The following is a 21,577-nucleotide window of genomic DNA, read 5'->3' as shown; positions in this document are numbered from 1 at the left end:
TGGCACAGGGTATTCATAAGTTTCGGTCAGCCAATTGCGAATGACGCACTTTTCCAATGAACGGCACATTCCACTGTCTCATTCTCATAATGTGCCATTTCCAGATGTTGCGCTCGCTCCCGACCTTTCTCTGTCTCTCTCTCTCTGTCTTTGTCAATTGCCTATTCCGCTTGACTGGGCTGCGCAGTTGACTTTTGCACAATTCTTTTGCTGTTGCTGTTGCGCTAATATGATAACAGAGAATGCACACATATACATGTACATGTACGTGTGCGTGTGTAGAAAAACGCGTAATTACAAAATACAGCGAGATTAAATAGTCTTATCAGCGCAGCACAAGCTGAATTATTGTCTTGCTCAATTGTGAAGCACACTCAAGAGTGTGTGCTTGCACAAGTATTCACACGCTCATACACATTCAAATTGTAATCATATTGAGCTGCACTTTGAACGCGTTCACTGATAAACCATAACTTTAGAAATCGCCTTAAAGTATGCTGCTTGCTTGAAAAGTTCGTTAAAAACGAGTTTGTGCGCATTGGCGATGCCCTATAAATAACTGTCATTAAGAAAAAATATACATTTACACACAATTTATCTAACGTTAAAGCTCACGCAATCATTGCCTAGTGACGTCACATGCTCAAATAAAGCGCGAAACGGAGCTCACACACATCGCTACATAGAGAGAGAAAGAGCGGCAAAGAGCGTGCGATTCATGCTAATTGTTTTTTTTTTTTAACATTTGCGGCAGCAATTAGCAAAGGCCGAATATGTAGCAGAAGCAGCGCAAAAAGAACGTAACAATAAGCGGCTTCCCCAGCACACGTTCACACTCACACAAACACACGACGCAGAAAGACGCACACAGATAGATACGACGTAAAACTGGTTGCGACGTAACCAGTTTTAAAATAAAGCACAAGAAAAGAGGCCCCAAAGCAAAAGCGCATGAGTCGCAGCGCCGATGACGACGACGACGTCGGCGACAGCGATGGCTTTGCCAATTTCCAGTCATGTTATTGTTGCTCTTCTTCTTGACTACTTTTAGAGCCTCTGCTTTGCTGCTGCTGTTGTTGTCTTGTGCCATGTAAGCTCATTTATGTATGTATTTGTATGTGTTGATGTGTATGCGTGCATTGATGCGCATGTTTCCGCTTTCGTTGGGCTGTCCCAGTGTCCAAACGCGGCGAGAGACGCCAACAAGTCGGCGGTCATAAACAAGTGCGGCAGGTGGTAAAACAGCAGAGGCCAAAGCAGCGGCGAATAGCTCCTCTGCCTCTGCTGTTGTAGCCGCTGCTTATTCTTCTTCTTCTGCTGCTGCTGCTACTCATTCTGTGAATGATGCGTGCGCAAAACGCGGTCGCGTTGTATGCCTGCTGCTACCTGCGTGAACAACTTCTTGTTCTTCTCGTTCGCCTGTTTCCTTGCGCCTGTCATTCGCAGTCGCCTTCCACAAATGCTGCTTGCCTGGTCGCTGCTTTAATTTGCATGCAGGCTCTTTTTCTTTTCTCTCTCACAGCAAAATACCCTGTGCACGCGCTGAGGCGGGCGCGTTGCTTTGAGATATGTATAATTTAGAGACGTTATCTGATGATTTTATTAAATAAATATGTCGCGATTCGTGACTCAATGTTGTTCATGGAAATTCGAGTTACAAATAGAGACTTTTACTATGGTAATTCCACTTAGGGTTTGTAATTAGAATTGCATGTTATACAGGTATTTGCTTTACAGTTACAAACGAGCGTAGGCTGCCACTGAGTCATTCATTCATTCACTCATTTATACAACCTCGTTCCATAACTAAAGTTCAGACGGCAGCATTAAGTGACAGTTAACCAACTGACCGAGTGAGCGCGGGAGTTAACTGTATATATCCACACAAAAGTCACAGTTAAATCTGCTGAAAAACAATAACAAAGAACGAGAGAGCAGCAGAGCAGAAGCAGAAGCAGAGACAGAGGCAGCGACAGCAACAGCAGATCAACATTGCAGTTGACGGAATGAACGAGCAATTCCAATAGTTGATTTCAATTTCATTTACATGCTATTGCCGCTCTCTTACACACTCGCACTCTCCCCTCTGTCCAGCTTTCACCTCTCTCTCTCTCTCACTAGCTATCTCCATCGACTATGTGTCGTTCCCAATTTAATCGGCTTGTTGCTGTGACGTATGACAAGCGTAAAGCAGCCGCAGCAAATGAAATATGCGCGAAGCAGCACAAAAACCAAATGAAATGAAACGTTAAACGGCAGCAACAACAACAAAACAAAAGGAATGAAAGAAATAGCAGCAGCAGCAACAACAACAACAAAAACAAAACTTTTTGCATATGCGCCTGTTGATTGCGTAATTAAACTGCTCGACTTTACAGCGGCTGCTGCTCCTCTTCTACTACTCTGTGTTGTTGTTATATTTATATTTTTATACTCTTTGCATTGTTTCTGCATAGCTCTGAGTATGTGTGTGTGCATTCTAAACGCAATATTCCTTGCTTTTTAGCTTGGAATTCGTAATAAAGTCAAACACAATCAAATAAAGCTGAACAAAAATGTGAAAAGTATAAGAATAAAAATGCATGAGCTACATTTATTTTTATTTTTATTTTTTTATACTTTTTTTTTTTAGTTCAGTTGCTGCCAATTTCTGCAGCTGCTTGCACATTTAATTGAAAGAAACATAAAAAGGCGAATAGAGAAATATGTATGCAAACGTGTGGGGCGGAGCGGGTGAGAAGCGAACGGGGGCTGTGGCCCGGGCGGGCCAAATCCAGTTACGTTTACAGCTGCAACACAGACGGAATCAACGGAATCGGCATTGCAGCCAAGACCCACGTGAGACTTTGCGAATAATGCGCGGAATGTGTGGCAAAGTGCGTGGGCCACACACAACTGCAAGGGAAATAGATATGCATGTGTGTGTGTGTGTGTGTGCGTGGAAACGAAATGGGAGCGGGGAGCAGGCGGCGAATACGAGCCGACGAATTGAAGTCACAAATTAGATTAGAAATGGAATTGAAATGGACGGAGCTCTTATCAGCAATTGCTAATTGTTAAGTTCTAGTAGATTCCACTCACTACTCACACATTCAAAGACATACACATGGGTAGAGCTTGTGCTATTGAACCTTATTAATCATTTGCAGTTCGCCTAAATAAACTGTTTACAATTCTAATCACAGCTGATAGCCAAATCTTAATCAACATTAAAAAATGTTCCATGGCAAAGTTATTATCATCTTAATACGTTTCAAGTAGCGCTATAAAAGGCGTTAAATTATCAATTTTATGGTATTTAAATACAAATAAATATACACACATACAAATGTATGTATGTACATGAAAAAAAAAATATTAAAATTTTTTCTTATGGAATTTTTTCTTAAGTATTCCAAGACACAAAGTCATACAATTTCCCAACTTAAGAATGTGTGTGGGAAATTTGTTATGCCCTTGCTTAAAATACCAATTAGAGTAGCCCGAAATGTCAATCGTTTGGCCACGCGATGTATTGAAATGCAAATGCACAGATGCTACGCAAACGTAAATGATTAACCCGTGCGACTACGTACAACACAGCCCACACAGGCATACTTATGTATGTAAATGATGAGCAAACACAGTTAACGAGAATGAGATAAAATTTCGCACACACTGACACTCATGCACAGTCAAGCACTCACACCACTGTTAACAGTGGCTACTCACACAGCCACACACATGCACACATATAGCAATTGACTATCCAAATCTCGTTCTGCTTCTTATTTGTTCGCACTACAAAAGCTAAAAGCAAAAAGCAAAAAGCGATGCCAAAACGGCTGACAGCGCGCAAAACGCAATTATGAAAATTTATTCACTTTAATGCTTAATTTCCTTTGAATTATACGTTGCTCACGTTCGCTCTCCCGCCCGCTCGCTCTCACGAACTACTCTGCTCGCTCTCACGTTATGCTCTCTCTTAATTTGCCTTTCAATTTTGCTTTGACGTTCAATCGCTGTGCCGCAGCCGCTGCCTCTGCCGCCGCCGCAGTCGCAGAGGGAATTCCCTGTTGAGTGTATATTGTTGAGTGTGTATTGCTCTCGCTCTGTCTCTCTCTCGCCAGTGCATTTGTTATCGCTCACTCAAGCTGTGAGTGTGACTCGTTAGGCATCTGTTTGCTTTTCAGCTTTCAAGCTTTATTACACGCACATTGTGTTTGTTGTTGTTGTTGTTGTTGCTGTTGCTCTTGTGTTTGTTTTGCTTTGACGTTTATCATTTGCTATGAATTGCTTTCGCCTGCTTCTGCCGTTGTTATTGTTGTTGTGGCTGTATTTCGTTTTTGTTTTTATTGTGCAGTTAATTGCTGTGCATTTGCGCTTCAACTACTTGAGCTTTGTATTTCGATTGTGTTTGCTTTGCTTAGATAAGATTTCACGCCTTTTCTTGTCCACAATTTTTGGTTTACGTACAGAAATATATATTTAAATGGATTTTACTCTTCGATTGAACTCAACTTAACTTTAAGACCAAAGTTTCCCTTTTGGTGTTGCCTTAGTTTAATTTAATTTTCCTTTAACTTTGCACCTTTCTCTCTGCTCTGTCTTATCACCAGCTTCCAATCGTCGATTTGGCCTTCACTTTTCCTACCACCTTTGCCCCATTCGGGCCGTTTTACGCTGAAATTTATAGCCCAGCTACGTTCTGGCCAAGAGATTTATGCGTTGATCTGCGTTAACATAAATTACAATGGAAAATCGCAAAAGAAAAGAGAAAAGTCAGCACAGACTTGGCACAGACTCCACTGCCTCAACAATGTATCTGTATCTGAATCTGTATTTGTATCTGCAGCTATGACAGTGTGTGCGTGTGTTCCCTTCGTATCTACATCTATGACTATATATGGAAATCTATCTAAAGGTGTGGGAAATGTATCTGTATCTATATGAATGTATCTGCACCTGTCACATCTTTGATTGCTCAATATGTATCTATAACTTTGAGAATATAGCTAGAGTTGGCAAATGTATCTAAAGCTATAGGAATTGTATCTTTACTTAGTTGTAATGTATCTATAGCTCTGAAATTGTATCTACAGCTGTACAAACGTATTCATACATGATTGGATGTAATTGCAAATGTATCTTTATCTGCAGTCAATATATTGTTAGCTGTTCCAAATCTATTTATAGCTCTCGGAAAGTATCTAAATCTATAAATCCTTATCTGTATCTAAGTATCTGCAGCTCAGCTTGTATCTGTGCTCGTGCCTGAGCCTGAGCCTGAGCCTTCCAATGGGACACACAATTTCATTTCATTTATATTTTATGCGTTCGCTTCCTTTCAATGAGCAAAAGATACACACGCACACGCACACACACACAGACTGCGGCATCGATTTAGATTCGCGTCTGTTGCTGCCTCAAAGCGGGCATAAAAAGTATCTGTTGCTCCATCCTGTGGCAACAGCTGCTGCCAACGTTTTGCTCTTTCTCTCAGCCAAAAGGCGCAAAATAAGCAACGTCCCTCAGTCCGTCCGTCCATCCGTCTCTCCGTCTCTCTGTCTGTCCTCAATCAACTTCTCACAGATACACTTGTGCTCTGCCTTTGCTTTTGCCTTGTGTCTTTGTATCGCTGTCTCTTTTTTGTCTCTTTGCTGCGTTCTATAAACAGAAGTTTTTTCTGCTTCTTCTTCTTTTTGGTTTTTTTGCTGTGCTTTTGCAGACATTGGCGGCGCCTTCGACTTGGACGTGCTTTGCGCTACGACGCGCTACGTGCCGCATTCGTGACGTGACTTCCTTCTAATTCGCTGGCCCACTGCATGTTTGAGGGGGGCGTGGCAGTTGGGCACATGTTGAGTGTTTTGGCTCTTTAGAGCAAAGAACTTGTTGTAAGCACGAAAGTCTGCTCGGATGCTTTTTTTTTTTTTTTTTTTTTTTTTTTTCATTAGTAGGAAGCGCCAGAGCATCATTTTGCCCTATAATCTTCCTTGAAACAAAATTTACATCACAGGTTTAACGTTTACTACTAAATTTAAACATATATATTTAAGTAAATTAATTACTATTAGCGATGAGGTTTTCGAACTGTCGTCTTTTTAATCGACGAATGGGTTTCGAATTTGGCAGCTTTCTTGCCAGCCGGTTGGCGTGGGACTTGAGGCGATCATTATACCGGCTTGAATGAAATGAGATCTGCTCTTCCACTGAATCCATTTTGAGATCTCTATGCAAGGAGGAGTTTCTTACGAACCAGGGGCATCCAGTGATTTGGCGCAAGGCCTTGTTCTGCATTATCTGGATCTTTTGTCGGTTACTCTTTGCGGCGACTCCCCAAACTTGTACACCGTACCTCCATATTGGCGTGATTATGTGCGTTATTAACATACGCTTGTTTGCAAGGGACAGCTTGCTTTTGTTGTGTAGCAGCCAGGACATCTGCTTGAGGCGGGCGCGACAGGTGCCAACAGTCGCCAGAATGTGGGGCTTGAAAGTGAGCCGACTGTCCAAGTGGATGCCCAAGTATTTTACCGTCCGGGCTTTTTCCAAGGGGGTACCATTGATGAATACGGTGGTGGGCGCCTCCTTTCTTAAAGAAAAGCATAAGCTCTTGCTTTTAGTGGCGCTAATTTTAATATTCCACCTGTTCGCCCATTGTACAAAGGAATCAATAAAATCTTGGAGAATTTCCGCCGCTGCGGAGCTGGATTTTGTTGACACCATTACGCAGATATCGTCCGCATAGGTTGCCACCAAAGTTGAACTTTGGGAGACTCCAAAGCCTGAAGCATCAGGAAGAGGAGCATCACCTATGAAGATGCAGAAAAGAAGAGGAGCGAGGATACTGCCCTGTGGTACGCCAGCGGCAATCGAGTATGTGGAGGACTGACTCGATTTAACTTTCACTCTGAAAGAACGACCCTCCAAGTAGGATCGGATCAGAGCGAAGTAGTGCGAGGGCAGCTGTTCCTTGATCTTTTGGCTCGGATGCTAAAATTATTTCTAATTCTATTTCCGCTTACGTTTAATAGCCGTTCAATTCGTTTACAGAAGCTGTTCGATTATAGCTGTTAGCTTAACAGAGTGCTGTTAGCTGCCGTCTGCTACGTTTTTCTTCTACTGCTAAAGTCCTGGCTGTTAGCTCTTAGCTGTTAGTAGTCTAATACAGGTTCTTATTCGCTTTACTCTTTGTCCCTCAGCTTTTGCTTCTTCCCTCAGCAGTTTAAGCTGGCCAGGGCTCCAAATGCGCACAACATTTGGAAACATAAAGTAAATCAATGCAGCAACAACTTAGTTGGCCTTATTTAGCAACACGGCAAAACATTTGCCAAAGGCAATGCCATAAACTTGACTTTTTCAACTGCTTTTGTCGTGCAGCAAAGCCAAAAAACTGAAACGCTTCACTTTGAACAGGCCGCCGACTGCAGACACTGCGACGTCGCGCCGTCTGTCCCGCTGGCCGTTCCTTCACCGGCCACCGGCTGGGTCTTTAACCCAAGACGCGAGATGCTGCGACGGCGACGGCGACGGCGACGACGACATCGACTGCGACTGCGACTGCATCTGCTGCATCCTTGTTGCAATCAAAGAGTCAAACTTAAACCTGTCTCAGCATCAAGTGTGTAAATGTGTGTGAGTGTGTGTGTGTCTGGTGTATCCCTACACTGAGAGAAAGCTGATCGATGAGCTGAGATGTTCACACGCTAACTAATTATCTATCTATCTACTTAGACAGCTACATATATCTAAACACGTATCTATCTAAACGTACCACCTTGATATCTATCTATCTATCTATCTATCTTGTTATATCTAACCCTCTATATCTATCTATTTATCTATTTTGCAAAATCTATTTATCTGCGATAGATCTGTCTATCCATCTGTATTTATATCTACTTATCTTTTTATTTAGCTATCCATCTATATATCCATTTATATATCTTTATACGTATGATCTATCCATTACATCTCTCTTCTACTTTCATTTATATCTAATGTCATTTTCATTTTAATTTCTTAATTTTACTTCACCTCGTTTTTCTTTCAGTGTAGATCCGTTTTGATTGTCTGCCCGGTTTGTTTTGTTTTGCCCATTTTTTTATTCATTTGTTTTTTTTTTTTTTGGACATCGAGTGTTGGCCATTTGGCTGGCCCTTTTGGCTGGCCCTTTGGCTAGGCCTAAACACAGCGACGGCGGACTACCTGACGCCTTGGCCCTGCGTTCGTATCTTTGTATCTCTCGTGTCTCTCGTTTCAATTTATTGTATCTGTATCTCCTGCTCGCTGTGCAACATATTCATATTTATGATACACACTCACACACACACAATCACACACACACACACTTGAATGGAAGTGAGATTGAGGCTCTCCTTTTGCTTTGTTTAACCTGTTTTTGGGGCCCTTTTCAAATGCTCGTTCAAGATGTACCCAGTAAGGGTATATTGGCTTGCAAAGTTCGACTGTTTGAATATCTTACTTCAATTAGATTATTTCTCTTTGGAGAGAATCTTGTTCTTATCGCAAACTGTCTTAGAGCGTTCCACTTAAATCAGTGTTGAGCTACTCTAGCAGTGTATTAATCCTGAGCTCCTCTAAAGCTAGACCAAACATTACACATTGAGGGAAGAACTTATGTCTTCCACATTTCAATAACTGGGCTAGCTTCCTTCTGAGTCAGAGCAAATCGATAAATATCGATTCTCCTAACGGGTTTTACTTATTGTTGTAACTCTATATAGGTACCAGGCAGCCGTTCATGCCCATCTGCAATATTCTTACTTGCTATTTACGTCTCTGGTTTTGGTTTAGCTTTTGGGCCACTTAACTTTTTATTTTATCAGAAATCACTTTGCCCATTCTGCGAAATTGTTATAAGTATGTATGTCTGTATATAATATACGATATATGTATATATATTTGTATATAAGTAGACATATACTTACAAATGTTGAGCACTTTGGGAAGACATTTACTTTGTTCGCCGTGTTTATTGCGGCTTGAGTTCAGCTTAAAGCCGCCCAACAGGTGTTAAAGAGGCTTTACAACGTGAAAGATGGTCAAGGGCTGCAGACATTTAACATTTATGTTGCTAACAGAGCTCTGGAAGCCTCCGTATGGTAATTGGATGTTAAATGTTGTTGAGTCTACACGAATTGATTGATGGAAATGATTGATAGATCCGCTAGAAATTCAATTAAATACCAATTGGACACTTTGTAGTCTGGTAAACAAAGAGATAGAGATAGAGAGGGAGAGAGAGAGAGAGAGAGAGAGAGAGAGAGAGAGAGAGAGAGAGAGAGAGAGAGAGAGAGAGAGAGAGAGAAAGAGAGATAGCTATGAAATTTACCGATCCAAGAAACTCACGACAAGAAATCTCCATTTGCTGTTGTAATACTTTTGGCAACACTCGGGCAACCCATTCAATTGATATGAGCTGATAAATTATTGATTTCGTTCTAATCAAAGGCAGCCTAATGAAAATTCTTAGAAATAATAAGCGCGATAAACTCGAAGTGTGAGTGTGTGAGTGTATGAATTGTTAGTCATCGAAAAGATGATATAAAACTTGTTTGGATCGTTGCAAGTTGTGTGTTAGAAAACGTATTTCACGTCAGGTGAATCATCGAGAACAATGGAAACTCTCGATTCACAGACAACAAACGTTTTGTGGGGTTACGGATATCGACAGAGAGACAGAGAGGCAGAGAGAAAGAGAGAGGAAGAGAGGAGAGTGGAAGGAGGAGAATAGCTGTGTTGTCATTCAAAATGATTCTGTGCTAATATTTGACATGACTCTCGGCTCTTGTTGTTGTTGTTGTTGTTGTTGTAGCTGTGTGGGTGTGGCTGAGGCTGGTGCTGAAATCATTTTTGGCCAAATGGGGTAAACGAGCAGGGGAGGGGGCGGGGGGGCGTTGATGTGCTCAACTGGGAACAGGTTAAGCTGCCATTTGGCATAAGAATTGTGCTACGTTTGACCAGAGCAAACAAACGATGCAGAGGCGCAGCCAAGGGGGCTTGCCTAACGCTGTAAAGCCAGAGCAAAGAAAAGAGAAAATTTATCCACAGAGGCGTAGTCAAAAGAGGAGCTCAGATCAAAGGCTTATCTGACTGCTGAGGAGGGGCAGCTTAAGAGAAGTTTTAATATCCATTAGAGTGAAATCCAGACAAGTGCGACGATTGTCGTAGTCAAAAGCGTAATCAGAGAGACGTAGCTAGAAAGGGACATAGGTAGGTAAGAGCTGGGAGTAAAGACTCATTTGACTATTGGGGCATAGATGAGTAGTTGAATGGGAGACCTCAAGAGGAATATATGTCTGAAAAAAGAGTGAAGCATGCAGAGACGTAATTGAAGGGCGACTGAGTAAGTGAGTGAGTAGATTCATACAAGACATATATTACCTAAGCACAGAGGCGTTGTTCAAATGGAGGTGAAATGCGGCATGTGAAATAATTTAATTGTAGTCCGCATACTAGCTTATTCTCATATATAGATTATATGAGATCTGAATGATATATTACATTGAGGCTATGGTAAAAAAAAAAAATTGGAGGTTTTTTTAGGCATTATCATCTAAAGATTTCTCACTTTGATTTGATATACCCCGGATAGCATTATAAGAGGGGAGTGAAGAGAATGACAGTCTTAGTTTACAGTTAATGTTAGCCTTATCTTAAAGAAGTTGGTCTATAAAATGTCAGTTGATGCTTTTTAAATGACTAAATATGTATATGGCATTTGCTAAGAGAACGAGGAATATCAACTCGCTTATCTTCATGGAAGCTTTGTTTAATTATATGAAAATGATATGATAAGTGATTCATTAACCGAGTCGAAAGAGTCTCCTACGTATCTTGAACAAGTTTTCTTTGACTAGAAATTTCGAGTCTTACGTAGCTCAGTATTATATCTGTCATATCTACATTCATATCTCAGGCAGAAGTCTTTAGTCTAGACTGGGAAACCAATTAGTTTATTCCCGAATGATTTGATTACAAAATGATGAAATTTATTATATGACTATACGAAATTGTATTAAATGACATCGGCACAGAGGCGTGGGCAAGGGGAATTTACATTCAAGAGTTCGCTCATAATGATCAGTATGTGAGCAGTTAGTTGAATATCCACTTTGAGTCAGTGCTTTGATAAAATGACATAATTTCATATCAAATTTCAATTTCAACTCAGTCAAAGTTGAGCAGGGGCGTAGTCAAAAAAGGCAACAATTTCTAGCAGTGGCGTAGCCAAACATAATCTATAATATCTAATCCTCTATCCATCTAATCTATTATATAAATAAATACAATTTTTATGCATTTCATCATTCCACTCCCCTTTTGATCTACGCCCCTTTACGCGATTTTGCAGCCCAGTTTACAGCGCGTGTTTGTCTCTCGGTGTTGTTGTTATTATTCTTGACTTTGCTTTGTTTTTGTTTTTTGATATTCTTTTCTGCTGAGCTTCCTCCACATATTTCTCTGATTTCAGCAACCGGCCCAAACGATGCTCGAGAAAAAATAAACAGAAAAAAACCGGAATGAGACTGTTTTTTTTTTTTTACTTTGGTTTGTGTTTTTTATTCGATTTGGTTATTTTTTGGTGTTTGTATCAGGTTTGCTTTGTTGTGGCTAAAAGCTGAAGAACTTCTTATGGCATATGCGTATGATTTTATAGAGATTTACAGAGTATACTCTAGTATAGGGTATACACTAGAATGAGAGTTTGCATGAGATTTAGCAGGGTATACTCTAGCTAATAATTTGAGGTTTACAGGGTATACTCAAGTTAAGAAGAGAGAGTCAGAGAGACAGAGAGAGATAAGTAAATAACATAAAGCCAATATACCCGTTTGAGCGAGTATACTAGAAAATGGCAGTTAGATAACTAATTCAAATCAAAATAAAATCGAAATGAATATCAAATATACTCACACACACACATACATACTCCCACACACTCATTTGCAATTCTACTTGAGTTTGGCTCCGCACAACACTTGAGAATTGTTGTTGTTTCTATTGTTGCTTGTGCTCAGTTTTTATTCTTTTACAAGTATTTTTTTATGTGGAAATTGATACGAGATTTGAAGGACTTTTTTTTTTGCAATTTTCGGCACTATGAAATAGTTTTTTTCGGTACTTCATGAGCTTGTTTGCTCAGCTGCTTTGTACAGAAATAGCGAAAGACACTTTTAGCAGACAGACAGACGACCAATGCTTGAGCATTGTGCAGGGTTTGCCTGATGGGAGGGGGAGATATGGTAATCGAATACCAATTCAAATGTGGGTTATATAATGGGAAACTATTCTATGATAAGTTGTTGTATAGATAGAGAGAGGGTGTCAGAGGTAGATTGCCAGAAAACGAGAGAGAAGTAGAGAGAAAGAGAAAGAGAGAGTGACTAAGGTGAACTCTGTTATCAGTCAAAAAGTTCCATCTACGTAATTGTGAAATTAAAAATTTGTTGCATCTATTTTGTTTTTGTAGGATTTTTGTTGTTTTCTTTCGATTTTTTTCGTTTTTCTGTTGGCTGCGAATCGAAGCCGCTGCCAAATGAATTTTCGTTTCGTTTCGGAGCGCCGTTGACCGCATTCAGCATTGAACTATTTCAGCGAAAGGTTATCAAAGAAAGCAGCACGAAATAAATATAGATTGGATTTCAAGTTGTTTGCTTTGGCTCAGCTGAAGGCAATTAATACGTATTTCATACGTATTTCATTGATTGATTGTGTAAGATGGACGTCAAACAATTATATACATATATGTGTGTATGTTAAAGCTGGTGTATTTATGTATATTTAAATATATGTAGCTATCTGCCTAAGCAAAGCCTAATCAAACTCTGCAATATATGCAAAGCTCTATATACCCTGAGGAATCCAAAATAGGGTATAAGGTGCAAATGCTTGTAGCATGAAGAATAGAGTTTATATAAAATAGATTGACTGTCTGTCCAAGAGAACTTAAAAAAACGGAAAATAAGATATCTTTATATTCTTGCCTATATAGAAGATCAAGTTTCTGTCGATACCCAATGTCGATAAATATCGATAAGTTGACTTGATCTTTTGATACTTAATTGGAACAGTATCAGAGCCTACGACTTGATGTATTTGATTGGCATTACAGCTCTCATAAAATAGTTAAATTTTCTATCAAATCATTCCTGGATATCTGAACGATCGTGGCCTCAAAAAGGATAATAATATCAGCTTGAGCTTTAAGAGTTTAAGCCAAGCGAGAAGTTAATATCTAATTAGGAAAGTTTGAGGAGTTTAGTGGGGTCAGCTACCACGTGTAAGTGTTTGTCTGTCTATATCTTTAGATTAAGCCAGGTTTCATTCTTATAGCAGCTCTACTTATAGCAGCCCTGCAAGTGCTCGAACGACTGGAGACTCTACTTAACTTTGTTTAAATTATGCGCCTCGCTGACAAAGGAAATATTTTTGCTAGCAGCAGCTGCTGCTGCAACAACAATAAAAACAGTTAGAGCTATGTACGCAGATACTTAGATACGTAGATACTTAGATGCGTATCTTGTAGATACGCGGCTATATGAGTCCATGGCACGAACGCATTCCGGCACGTCCTGTGGCAAACGCAAAAAAGTGGTATTAGGTTATCCTTGCCACACACACACACACACTCCCCCTCTATCACACACACACACGCACACACACTCAGAGTGGAAAAAGGCAAATGGCCTTTCACGGTCGTTGCCGTTGCTTCTGCTGTTTGAACAACTTTTTTTTGCCCAGTTACAGCAGGCAACGAGGTCGGGGTGCCGATGAAAAGGCTTCCTAGCTGCTTTTCCTACTCTCTCTCTATCTCTCTCTCTCTTTGCTCTCTGTCATCTCTCACGCTCTCTTTGCAAGTGGCCCACACATTTTGGGTTAAACTTTGTATGCCCTGTGGGCCACTCGAGCTATAATGGGCTATGCTTAACTAGAAAATGGTTTGTGAAGTTCAGTCAAGCGATGATGCTGACGTGACACGTGAAAGGCACGAGCTAAGCAAGATTAAAGGGTATCATGGGCTGATTAACTATGTATGTTATATATGAAATTCAAATACATTTCGAGTGTGTTTGTGTCAGGTTGGGGAATATACATGAAGTAATACATTTACCTTATTAGAGAGGGTAGAGATATGTAAATTGATGGCACATTCAAAAGAGAAGGTCAATTGAGTTATCTATATCATAGAATACAGGGTATCTTTGAGTCGTGCTATTATGACTTTATATGCCGGACTTTATGAGATGAATTTACTTCTTTCAGGGTATCCTTTAGTCACAACTTCTATGCCGTCTATATCTTACAGGGTATCGTACGGCATTATACAATCAAAGTCGAGCTAGACCAGAGAGATTCTTTGACAGTTTCATAGTTTTTATAGTTTTTGCAATTGTACACGAGTAATTTACAAATGAGAGAGAAATGAACTGATAAAAATGATTATATTTCAATCAACTGTGATTACAGGGTATCTTTAAGTCGTTACAGTAAGCAGCACAATTAAACTCGTTTTCATTGTTGCTGCTGCTGTTGTTGTTGTTGTTGTTGTTTTGGGTGGGTGGTTAAGCTGGCTTTTCATTGCTTTGCGCCTGCTGTTGCCACGCTCGAGCTGACTGTCGAGCAACGAACGTCATGCCCAACCTGAATCTCATCATCATCATCGCCATCATCATCATCATCTTCATTGGTGGGCGTCTGTTTGTTGCTCTTGTTGCTTTTGTTGTTGTTGTTGCATGTTCCTCGCGCTGACGTCGAGGCAAAACTCGAAACGTGCAACCCGCAAAAGGCAAATAAAACTTTATCATTTGGGGAAGCCCTGCGCTTTCATAGACCTGCCTGACTGTATATGCGTGTGTGTGGGTGTATACACTCACCATCTCTCCCTCTCTCTCTCACTCACACATACACTTGTATTTAAACACGCGTTTTTGTTTTTGCTTTGTTTGTTTCTTTTTTTTTCGTTTTCGCCTGCTGCCAACAATTTTCCTCAATTTCTTTTTCTTTTTTCGCTTTATTTTCTTTTTTGTTTTTCTTTTTTTTTTGCATTTCTGTTTTTTGTTTTGCTCAGGTATGAGGTTTTATTTTGGCTTATTGCGGGAGCTGATTTTCTGTGTGAGTTTGTGTGTTTTTTCTTTTTTTGCCACATTCAGCTTGGATGTGTTGACCTTTTTTTGCTTTTTGTTTTTCTTGTAAATTTTCTGGGCGTGGCTGCTGGCAGTTGCTTAAAGACAGGAATTGCGAGAGCGCGCATGCTGCGGAGGCTTCACTGTAGCTGGCTCTGGCTGGCGTAATGAGCACGAATTGCGGGAAATTAAGTTTTAATTTGGTTCATGAGCGGACTCTGAAGTGGGAGTACTTGAGCGAGGCGTATGCACACTTATCGATAATTTATCGATTGCGTATTGATGAGAGCAACATTGAGTTGCATTACCGGATTAAATAATAATGAGTTCAATGATTATTATTATGTGCGAAATTTATTGAGGATTCTCGATAAATTATCGAGTAGTATTCTGATAATAATGGGGAACTGTTTGAGAAGGTTCCATATGCAGTGAGCTATTAATGTCTGCCTAACGATAATATATTGAATATTTGACTAATATTACATGGCTTAAGTTTTACTTGCCTTTTCTTTGACGTATATCAAGGAATTATCGATATGATCTTAATAAGTTCTCTAGCATTTGAGTAATAATATTGTTGCCCTTCGTCGGTTCATCGATTAGCTATCAATGTGCTATCGAATATTTGTCATTTGTTTGTGTTTTGTGCTTGCCACGCCGCGCACTTGGGGGTCTTCGCCTTGGCTAGTGCCCAAGGGTCTATTAGGTCATCCAAAGTCGTGGGACAGCCCTTAAGTCAACCGTTTGCGGGGCGCTCAGTCAAGCTAAGCCACGCCTAGACGCAGTTGCTATTAACCAGTTACCTGTTAACAGTTACAGTTACACTTAAAGGCACTTTCGCAGCTGGCTGAAAAGCAACCCCCAAATCAGGAAAAGGGCCCAAACTATGTACAAAGTGAATCACACACAAATAACTAAAAGCCCCATTCCGCTGGCAAAGCGGAATGCGTTGCCAAAGGAAATGCTCAACAAAGACTCGGCGAATCTGATAGAAAAGGTAACAACAACAGCAACAGTAATGGCAACAGCAACAAATGTAACAAAAACAAAGAGCGGTATATAAGGAATTGCCAAAGAGGCGCAGAGACGCCCGAGCAGAGTCAAGTCGACTTGAGCAAGCAGAGCCGTCGCTCTCGCTCTAACAGCCGCTCTCCCTCGTCCACTTCCACTCGAGCAAAGCATAAATTATCAGCACAATGGGCAACAGTCAAGGCAATGGCAAAGGAAAGGCAACGGGGAGAGGCAAAGGGAAAGGCAAAGACAAGAAGCGCAGAGACACAGGCAACAGGGCAAAGGAATGCCAAATGACAACAACAAAGGCGCAAGCACCAAGGGGGTGGGTTTGCTTTGCATGCGAAGCTAAGCAGTGCGGCAGACAGAGACGGAGTGCGAGCAGAGGCCAAGGCAAAGTGAGGGACGCACAGAGTGAGCAAAAAAGAAAGCATGCCCGGGCCAAAGTCTATTTTAATTTTGACGTAGTTAGTGACACAGAACGTTTGGCCCAAACAAATGGCAACAAATGTGCTCTAGCAGTATGCCAGACTAGCAGATACCCTGTAAAAGTAGATCAATAAAAGTAGATCAATAACTTTTTTGTCTACACCGCGATTTTGCTGGAATTTGCAGAGCTTGTTTATGATAAATCTAGAAATGCATTTATGAAATAGCAAAATGATATCTCTTAAGGAAATTAGTTTCAAAGTGAGGTGTATAGGTGGACTATAACTTTTTACTTTAAGCAAATCTCATATCATATTACTCTTAATACACTTTGTTATATTTACAGGGTGTCTACAGACTTTATCATATTCAAATTATCATTTAATATTACCTTCATGCTTATCTCTTGTCATTATCATAACCATATACTCTATTAATTTCATTCTTATCTCTAATCTATTCAATTGCCACTCTATGCATATCAAGCTGACCTTCTCGCATTTGCTGGCAAAGCAGCAGACAGTCGTAGTCAGTGCTAAAGGCAGCTCAAGTGTCCTATTCGCTTTGAACATGTTGCGCCTGCTGCTGCTTTGGCTAAGTATTTGTATTTGTGTGTGTGTGTGTGTGTGTGTGTATGTGTATCTGTAGCAGTTACACAGATAGCGAGGAAATCGTATCTGTATCTGTGTAGCGCAGACTTGGATGTGTGTGGCGCGTGGGCAGCGAGGCATAAGAATGCCGCCTCATGCCACAAGCGGCAGACAGTGGTCCGTCCGGCTCCACGCTGTGGGGACTCGCAACAAAGTAACACAGAAAATTGTTGCACGTTAACGGTAAGGAGAGTTCAAAGGGTGTATTAGCTATGGCAAGCAATAGGATATTGGATAAGAAATGATAAAATTATATATATATATAAAGATACTTTTTATTGAAATCGTGGCTGAGGAGAAAGAAACGTGGCTTATGATTCTGGGAAAAATAATGTAGAAGTTGTAGATGTCAGTTTCATGAGCAAAAATATTCACTGAGCCCATCAAGTGAATCAAAGGTAAGCAAAAGGAAGTTGTATACCCTAGAAAATAAATGTAGTCACAGATACTGGGGAAATATTGCTAGAAAGTTGTACGTTAGTCTTGAGTTGCTGCTTTAACTAAGAGCTGTCTATATGGAAAGGTTAAGGCAGGGGAGTATATGAAATGTAGGGTATAGGCAATATTATATTAAAGGGTATTTCCACTTCGTCTTGTCCCAATAATGGCAAATCGGAAATTTCTTGTTAATAAGTCTCAAACTGCGGCTCTAACAAGTCTGTGTAACAAGTAACATGGCAACGGCTGCGAGTGCTCGACTGTCTTGTCTGCTCCACAGCAGTTGCCGCCTACCCACACACACACACACACACACACACACACACAGAGGCACATATACGTTAAAGTATCTGCGCATTCGCTTTGAGTATCTACATCAAAAAGTTGACTTGCTCTGTATTTGTATCTATAGCTGGGTCTGTCTCTGTGTATGTGTGTGTGTGTGTGTGAGCGCCAAAAGTTCATGTGGAGCCAGGCAAGGTAGCCAACCACCTAAATCCCCCCTCCCTCCATTACCTCTCACTGTTTATGTGTATATATACATAATTTTGTTGTTTTGTCTCGTTTTCTCCTCACAGCAGCTGCAGCAGCTACGACTCGCGCTAGCTAGGCGCGTGTGTGTGTATGTGTGCGCTTGGGGATTACGTAAGGGAATCCCCAACATTTGCAGCGCAGTCAACAACAGCAGCAACAGCAGCAGCAGCTAAAACGAACGAAGCGAAGCGCTGAACTGCGTCAGAGTCAGTTGCATGTTTTATGCATGAATTGTGCTGCTGCCACGCCTCCGCCGTCCGCTTCCCGCCGCCACGAGCCAGCTGTAGCCCCAGCTAACCGCCACAGCCGCCCTTTAGCAGCTTCAACTCTGTGCGCAGCAAAATAAAATATAAAAAACAGCAGAAGAAGAAGAAAACGCAAATAAAGTATCTTATAGATACTTTTGTGGATGTTGTGGGGCTGGGTGGGGGCTGTGTGTGGGGGCGTGGTGCTGTGTAACAAGTGCGCGCTTGGTTGAGTTTCAAGTAGAAACATTGCTGCAAGCTGCCACGCCCCCCACCGCTGCCCATACGCCCACTGGCAGCAGCAGCAGCAGCAGCGCGACCTCCTGCAGTTTTACAGTTGCTTTTGCTTTTCTTTTTGTTTCACTCGCTCTTACTTCTTCTCCCTCTGTCTCTCTCTCTCCCAGCTTTTCCTTCTTCATTTTTTTTATAGTTTGCAAACTGTAAAATATTTTACTTTGTCGTAGAACTTTTGCCTGCTTGCAAAAGTGGGCGTGGGTGGCGGGTGGGTGGGCGTTGCGAAAGGGTGGGGGCGTGTTCGGTTACTTTTGCATATTGTATTCGTTTTTTTTTGTTCAAGTTTCAGTTTAAAGCGCGGCCAAAAAGTAATCTTTTAGCTGTAATTGAAAATGTCTGTTTCGCACCCTCTCTCTTTCTCTCTCTGTCTCTTGCGCTTTCTCTCTCTCTTTCGCGCGCGCTCTATCAATGTATCTAGCTCGCTCTTGGCTTTTCTATTTCTATTAACATTTGTTGCCTGTGGTGAACTTTTGTTTCAGCCTTTGTCCTTGCGAATACCCTGTAAAAAGGCGTGTCAGACCTAGAGAGTGGTTCGCTTACAACTCAAAGTGAGTTTTATTTTTTTTTATTTTTTCTTGATTTCCCCTTCTGTGCAGATGAAGCTAATACCAATTTTGTTATATACTCAATCACTGATGATTGTATCAATTACGCCGCCGCCGAATCCGACTGATCTGCTTCCTGCGTGAACTATCATCAGACAATCAATCAATCAATCATGCTATAGAAGTCACTTCTGTGGTATACATATATCTCATCTAAATTTCGAATAGCGCTACCTAGCCCTTCTGCTATCTATCGATAAAAGTTTACCTTCTATGTCAATCAATCAATCAAAGTTGATTCAGTCATATATTTGACTGATGCGTGGTATCTGCTAGTCAATATTGACTTCTATTAGCCGGCCATTTGATAGACAAGTAGTTTCACGCATACTAACGCTTGCCTATTTCTACACACCCACACACACTCACACACACACACACGCAGCTGTGGCTCTGTTTATACAACTACGGCCTTGAGCTCAAGTATCAAGTTTTGAAGTTAACGCATGTCAACAGGCGCAATAAAAAAAGGATATTGTGTGAGTGTGTGTGTGTGTGAGCCTCGAATGCTCAATTGTTGTAATGTGCATATACTTATGCCACAGGCTGTGCACATATACACACATACGTATATACGACTATATAGAGCTACTACTACATTTGCCTATTGGGTTAGGTTTTGAGGAATGGAGCTAACTTCCGCTGCTCGCATGTTCAATTGCTAGAAGTGTGCATATACTTATATTAAGGACTGTATGCATATATTTATAGCAGCAGCTGTGCAGGCATAACAGAACCAGTCAAAAGATTTTTGCTGAATTGTGGCACATTATTTGGTCTTTTATGAGTAAACTTTAGCTGCAGACTGTATAGATATTTATTCACATACTTTTGCTATATACTGTGGAGGGTTAATTATGCTTATAGATTTTTGAAGACTATGAAGGAATTGTACCTAATATGGCTATACATTTGCCAGAGACTGTCTATATACTTTCTCTACAAACTGTAGCTTTCTTAACTATATATATATTGTATATATCCCACTTGGAACTAAATAAATTTTCAATACATTTCCAGTTTCTGCTAAATATGCTGGTCGTATATTTTCTTAGTCTATATTCCATTGAATCTATACATTCTTTAAATTTCAATATACATATACTCGATGTTTTACCTATCTATATGCTAATACTTATATTACCGACTGTTGACATAATTCCTCTACAGACTGTAAGGGTTTTCTCGTTAATATTCCAATTGGAAACTGTGAACATTTAGATATATATCTTATTGTTACCGCATACAGTCTAGACCATTCACATACTTCCTGAACAGACTATGAACTTTTTACTCTATATATTCCAATTGGCTCTAATCAAATTAGAATTAAATTAGAGTTTGTACTTACTGCCACGTCCGCTGCCCTTGCGTCGCGCCATTGTCTATCCACTGTCTGTGCGTGTGTGTGTGTATGCCCAGTGTCCAGTGTCCAGTGTCCAGTGTCCCGTGTCCTGAGTGTATCCTTTATGTTGCTTCCGTTTGCCTGTTTGTTTACAAGGCTCTAGTTATGCGCCGACATCGTGTGAGCTGCCTCGGACTCTGCGACTTGATTGATGTGCAATATATATATGTATATATATATGTTAGATAGTGACGCCTGTCACGCCCACTGGGGTGGTGGGGTTGTGTGTGTCCTTGCCACGTTTCTGTTGTCCTTCGTGTCCCTTACAGCCAGGCCAGGACGTCTCAGCGCGAGGCAAAGCAAAGCGCTCGACTTGCTCGCTTTTGTGGCCTGATTCCGTTTGCCTTTATGTATATATATAACTGTATATATATTTGTGTGCTAGTGTAGTAGTGCCATGTGTGTCTGTCTGTCTGTGTGTCTGTGTGTGAGCTATGATGACGTGGCTGTTGCTCGCTTGGCTTTTGGCTGCCCGCAATTCGCAGTCAAAGGCAACATTTTTCCTTTAATACAATTTCCATTTCGTTTCTCTCTCTATCTCTCTTTCTCTCTATATATATAACTGTATAAAATGCTTTTAAATATTTCAAAAAAGTTTTTACTATGCTTGATTTTTGATTTTTCGTTAAACTTTTTTATATATTTTTGTTGTGTTTCTTTTGTGGTCGTTTCATTTGATATGCTTTTTGCGCGTTTTTTGTTGTTTGTGGATTTTAAATTGTGGTCAAATTTAGCCACAAACCACGTGGGATTTGTCTGCTTCTCCAACTTCTCTCTCTTCTTCTTCAGCTTGTTTTGTTTTTTTCTGTTTGTTTGTTTGTTTATTGTCGTAGGC

At 40.7% G+C, this 21,577-nt stretch overlaps 1 protein-coding gene across 1 annotated transcript in view; it reads right to left on the bottom strand.

Moving 5' to 3' along the window:
- The window catches only part of LOC6578277 (pneumococcal serine-rich repeat protein), a 53,354-nt gene extending 32,023 nt beyond the window's left edge, over positions 1-21,331 (bottom strand). The window contains exon 1 of the mRNA XM_044010616.1: positions 20,689-21,331. Coding sequence (XP_043866551.1) covers positions 20,689-20,719 — 31 coding nt within the window. The 5' untranslated portion in view covers positions 20,720-21,331. The remainder of the gene's footprint in view (positions 1-20,688) is intronic.
- Between the last annotated feature and the right edge of the window lie 246 nt (positions 21,332-21,577).

The sequence above is a fragment of the Drosophila mojavensis genome, unplaced genomic scaffold, assembly GCF_018153725.1.
Source record: "Drosophila mojavensis isolate 15081-1352.22 unplaced genomic scaffold, ASM1815372v1 contig_80, whole genome shotgun sequence".
In the NCBI taxonomy this organism is placed as follows: domain Eukaryota; kingdom Metazoa; phylum Arthropoda; class Insecta; order Diptera; family Drosophilidae; genus Drosophila; species Drosophila mojavensis.
Note: the sequence above shows the minus strand (reverse complement) of the source record. Positions and strands in the feature narration are given on the sequence as shown.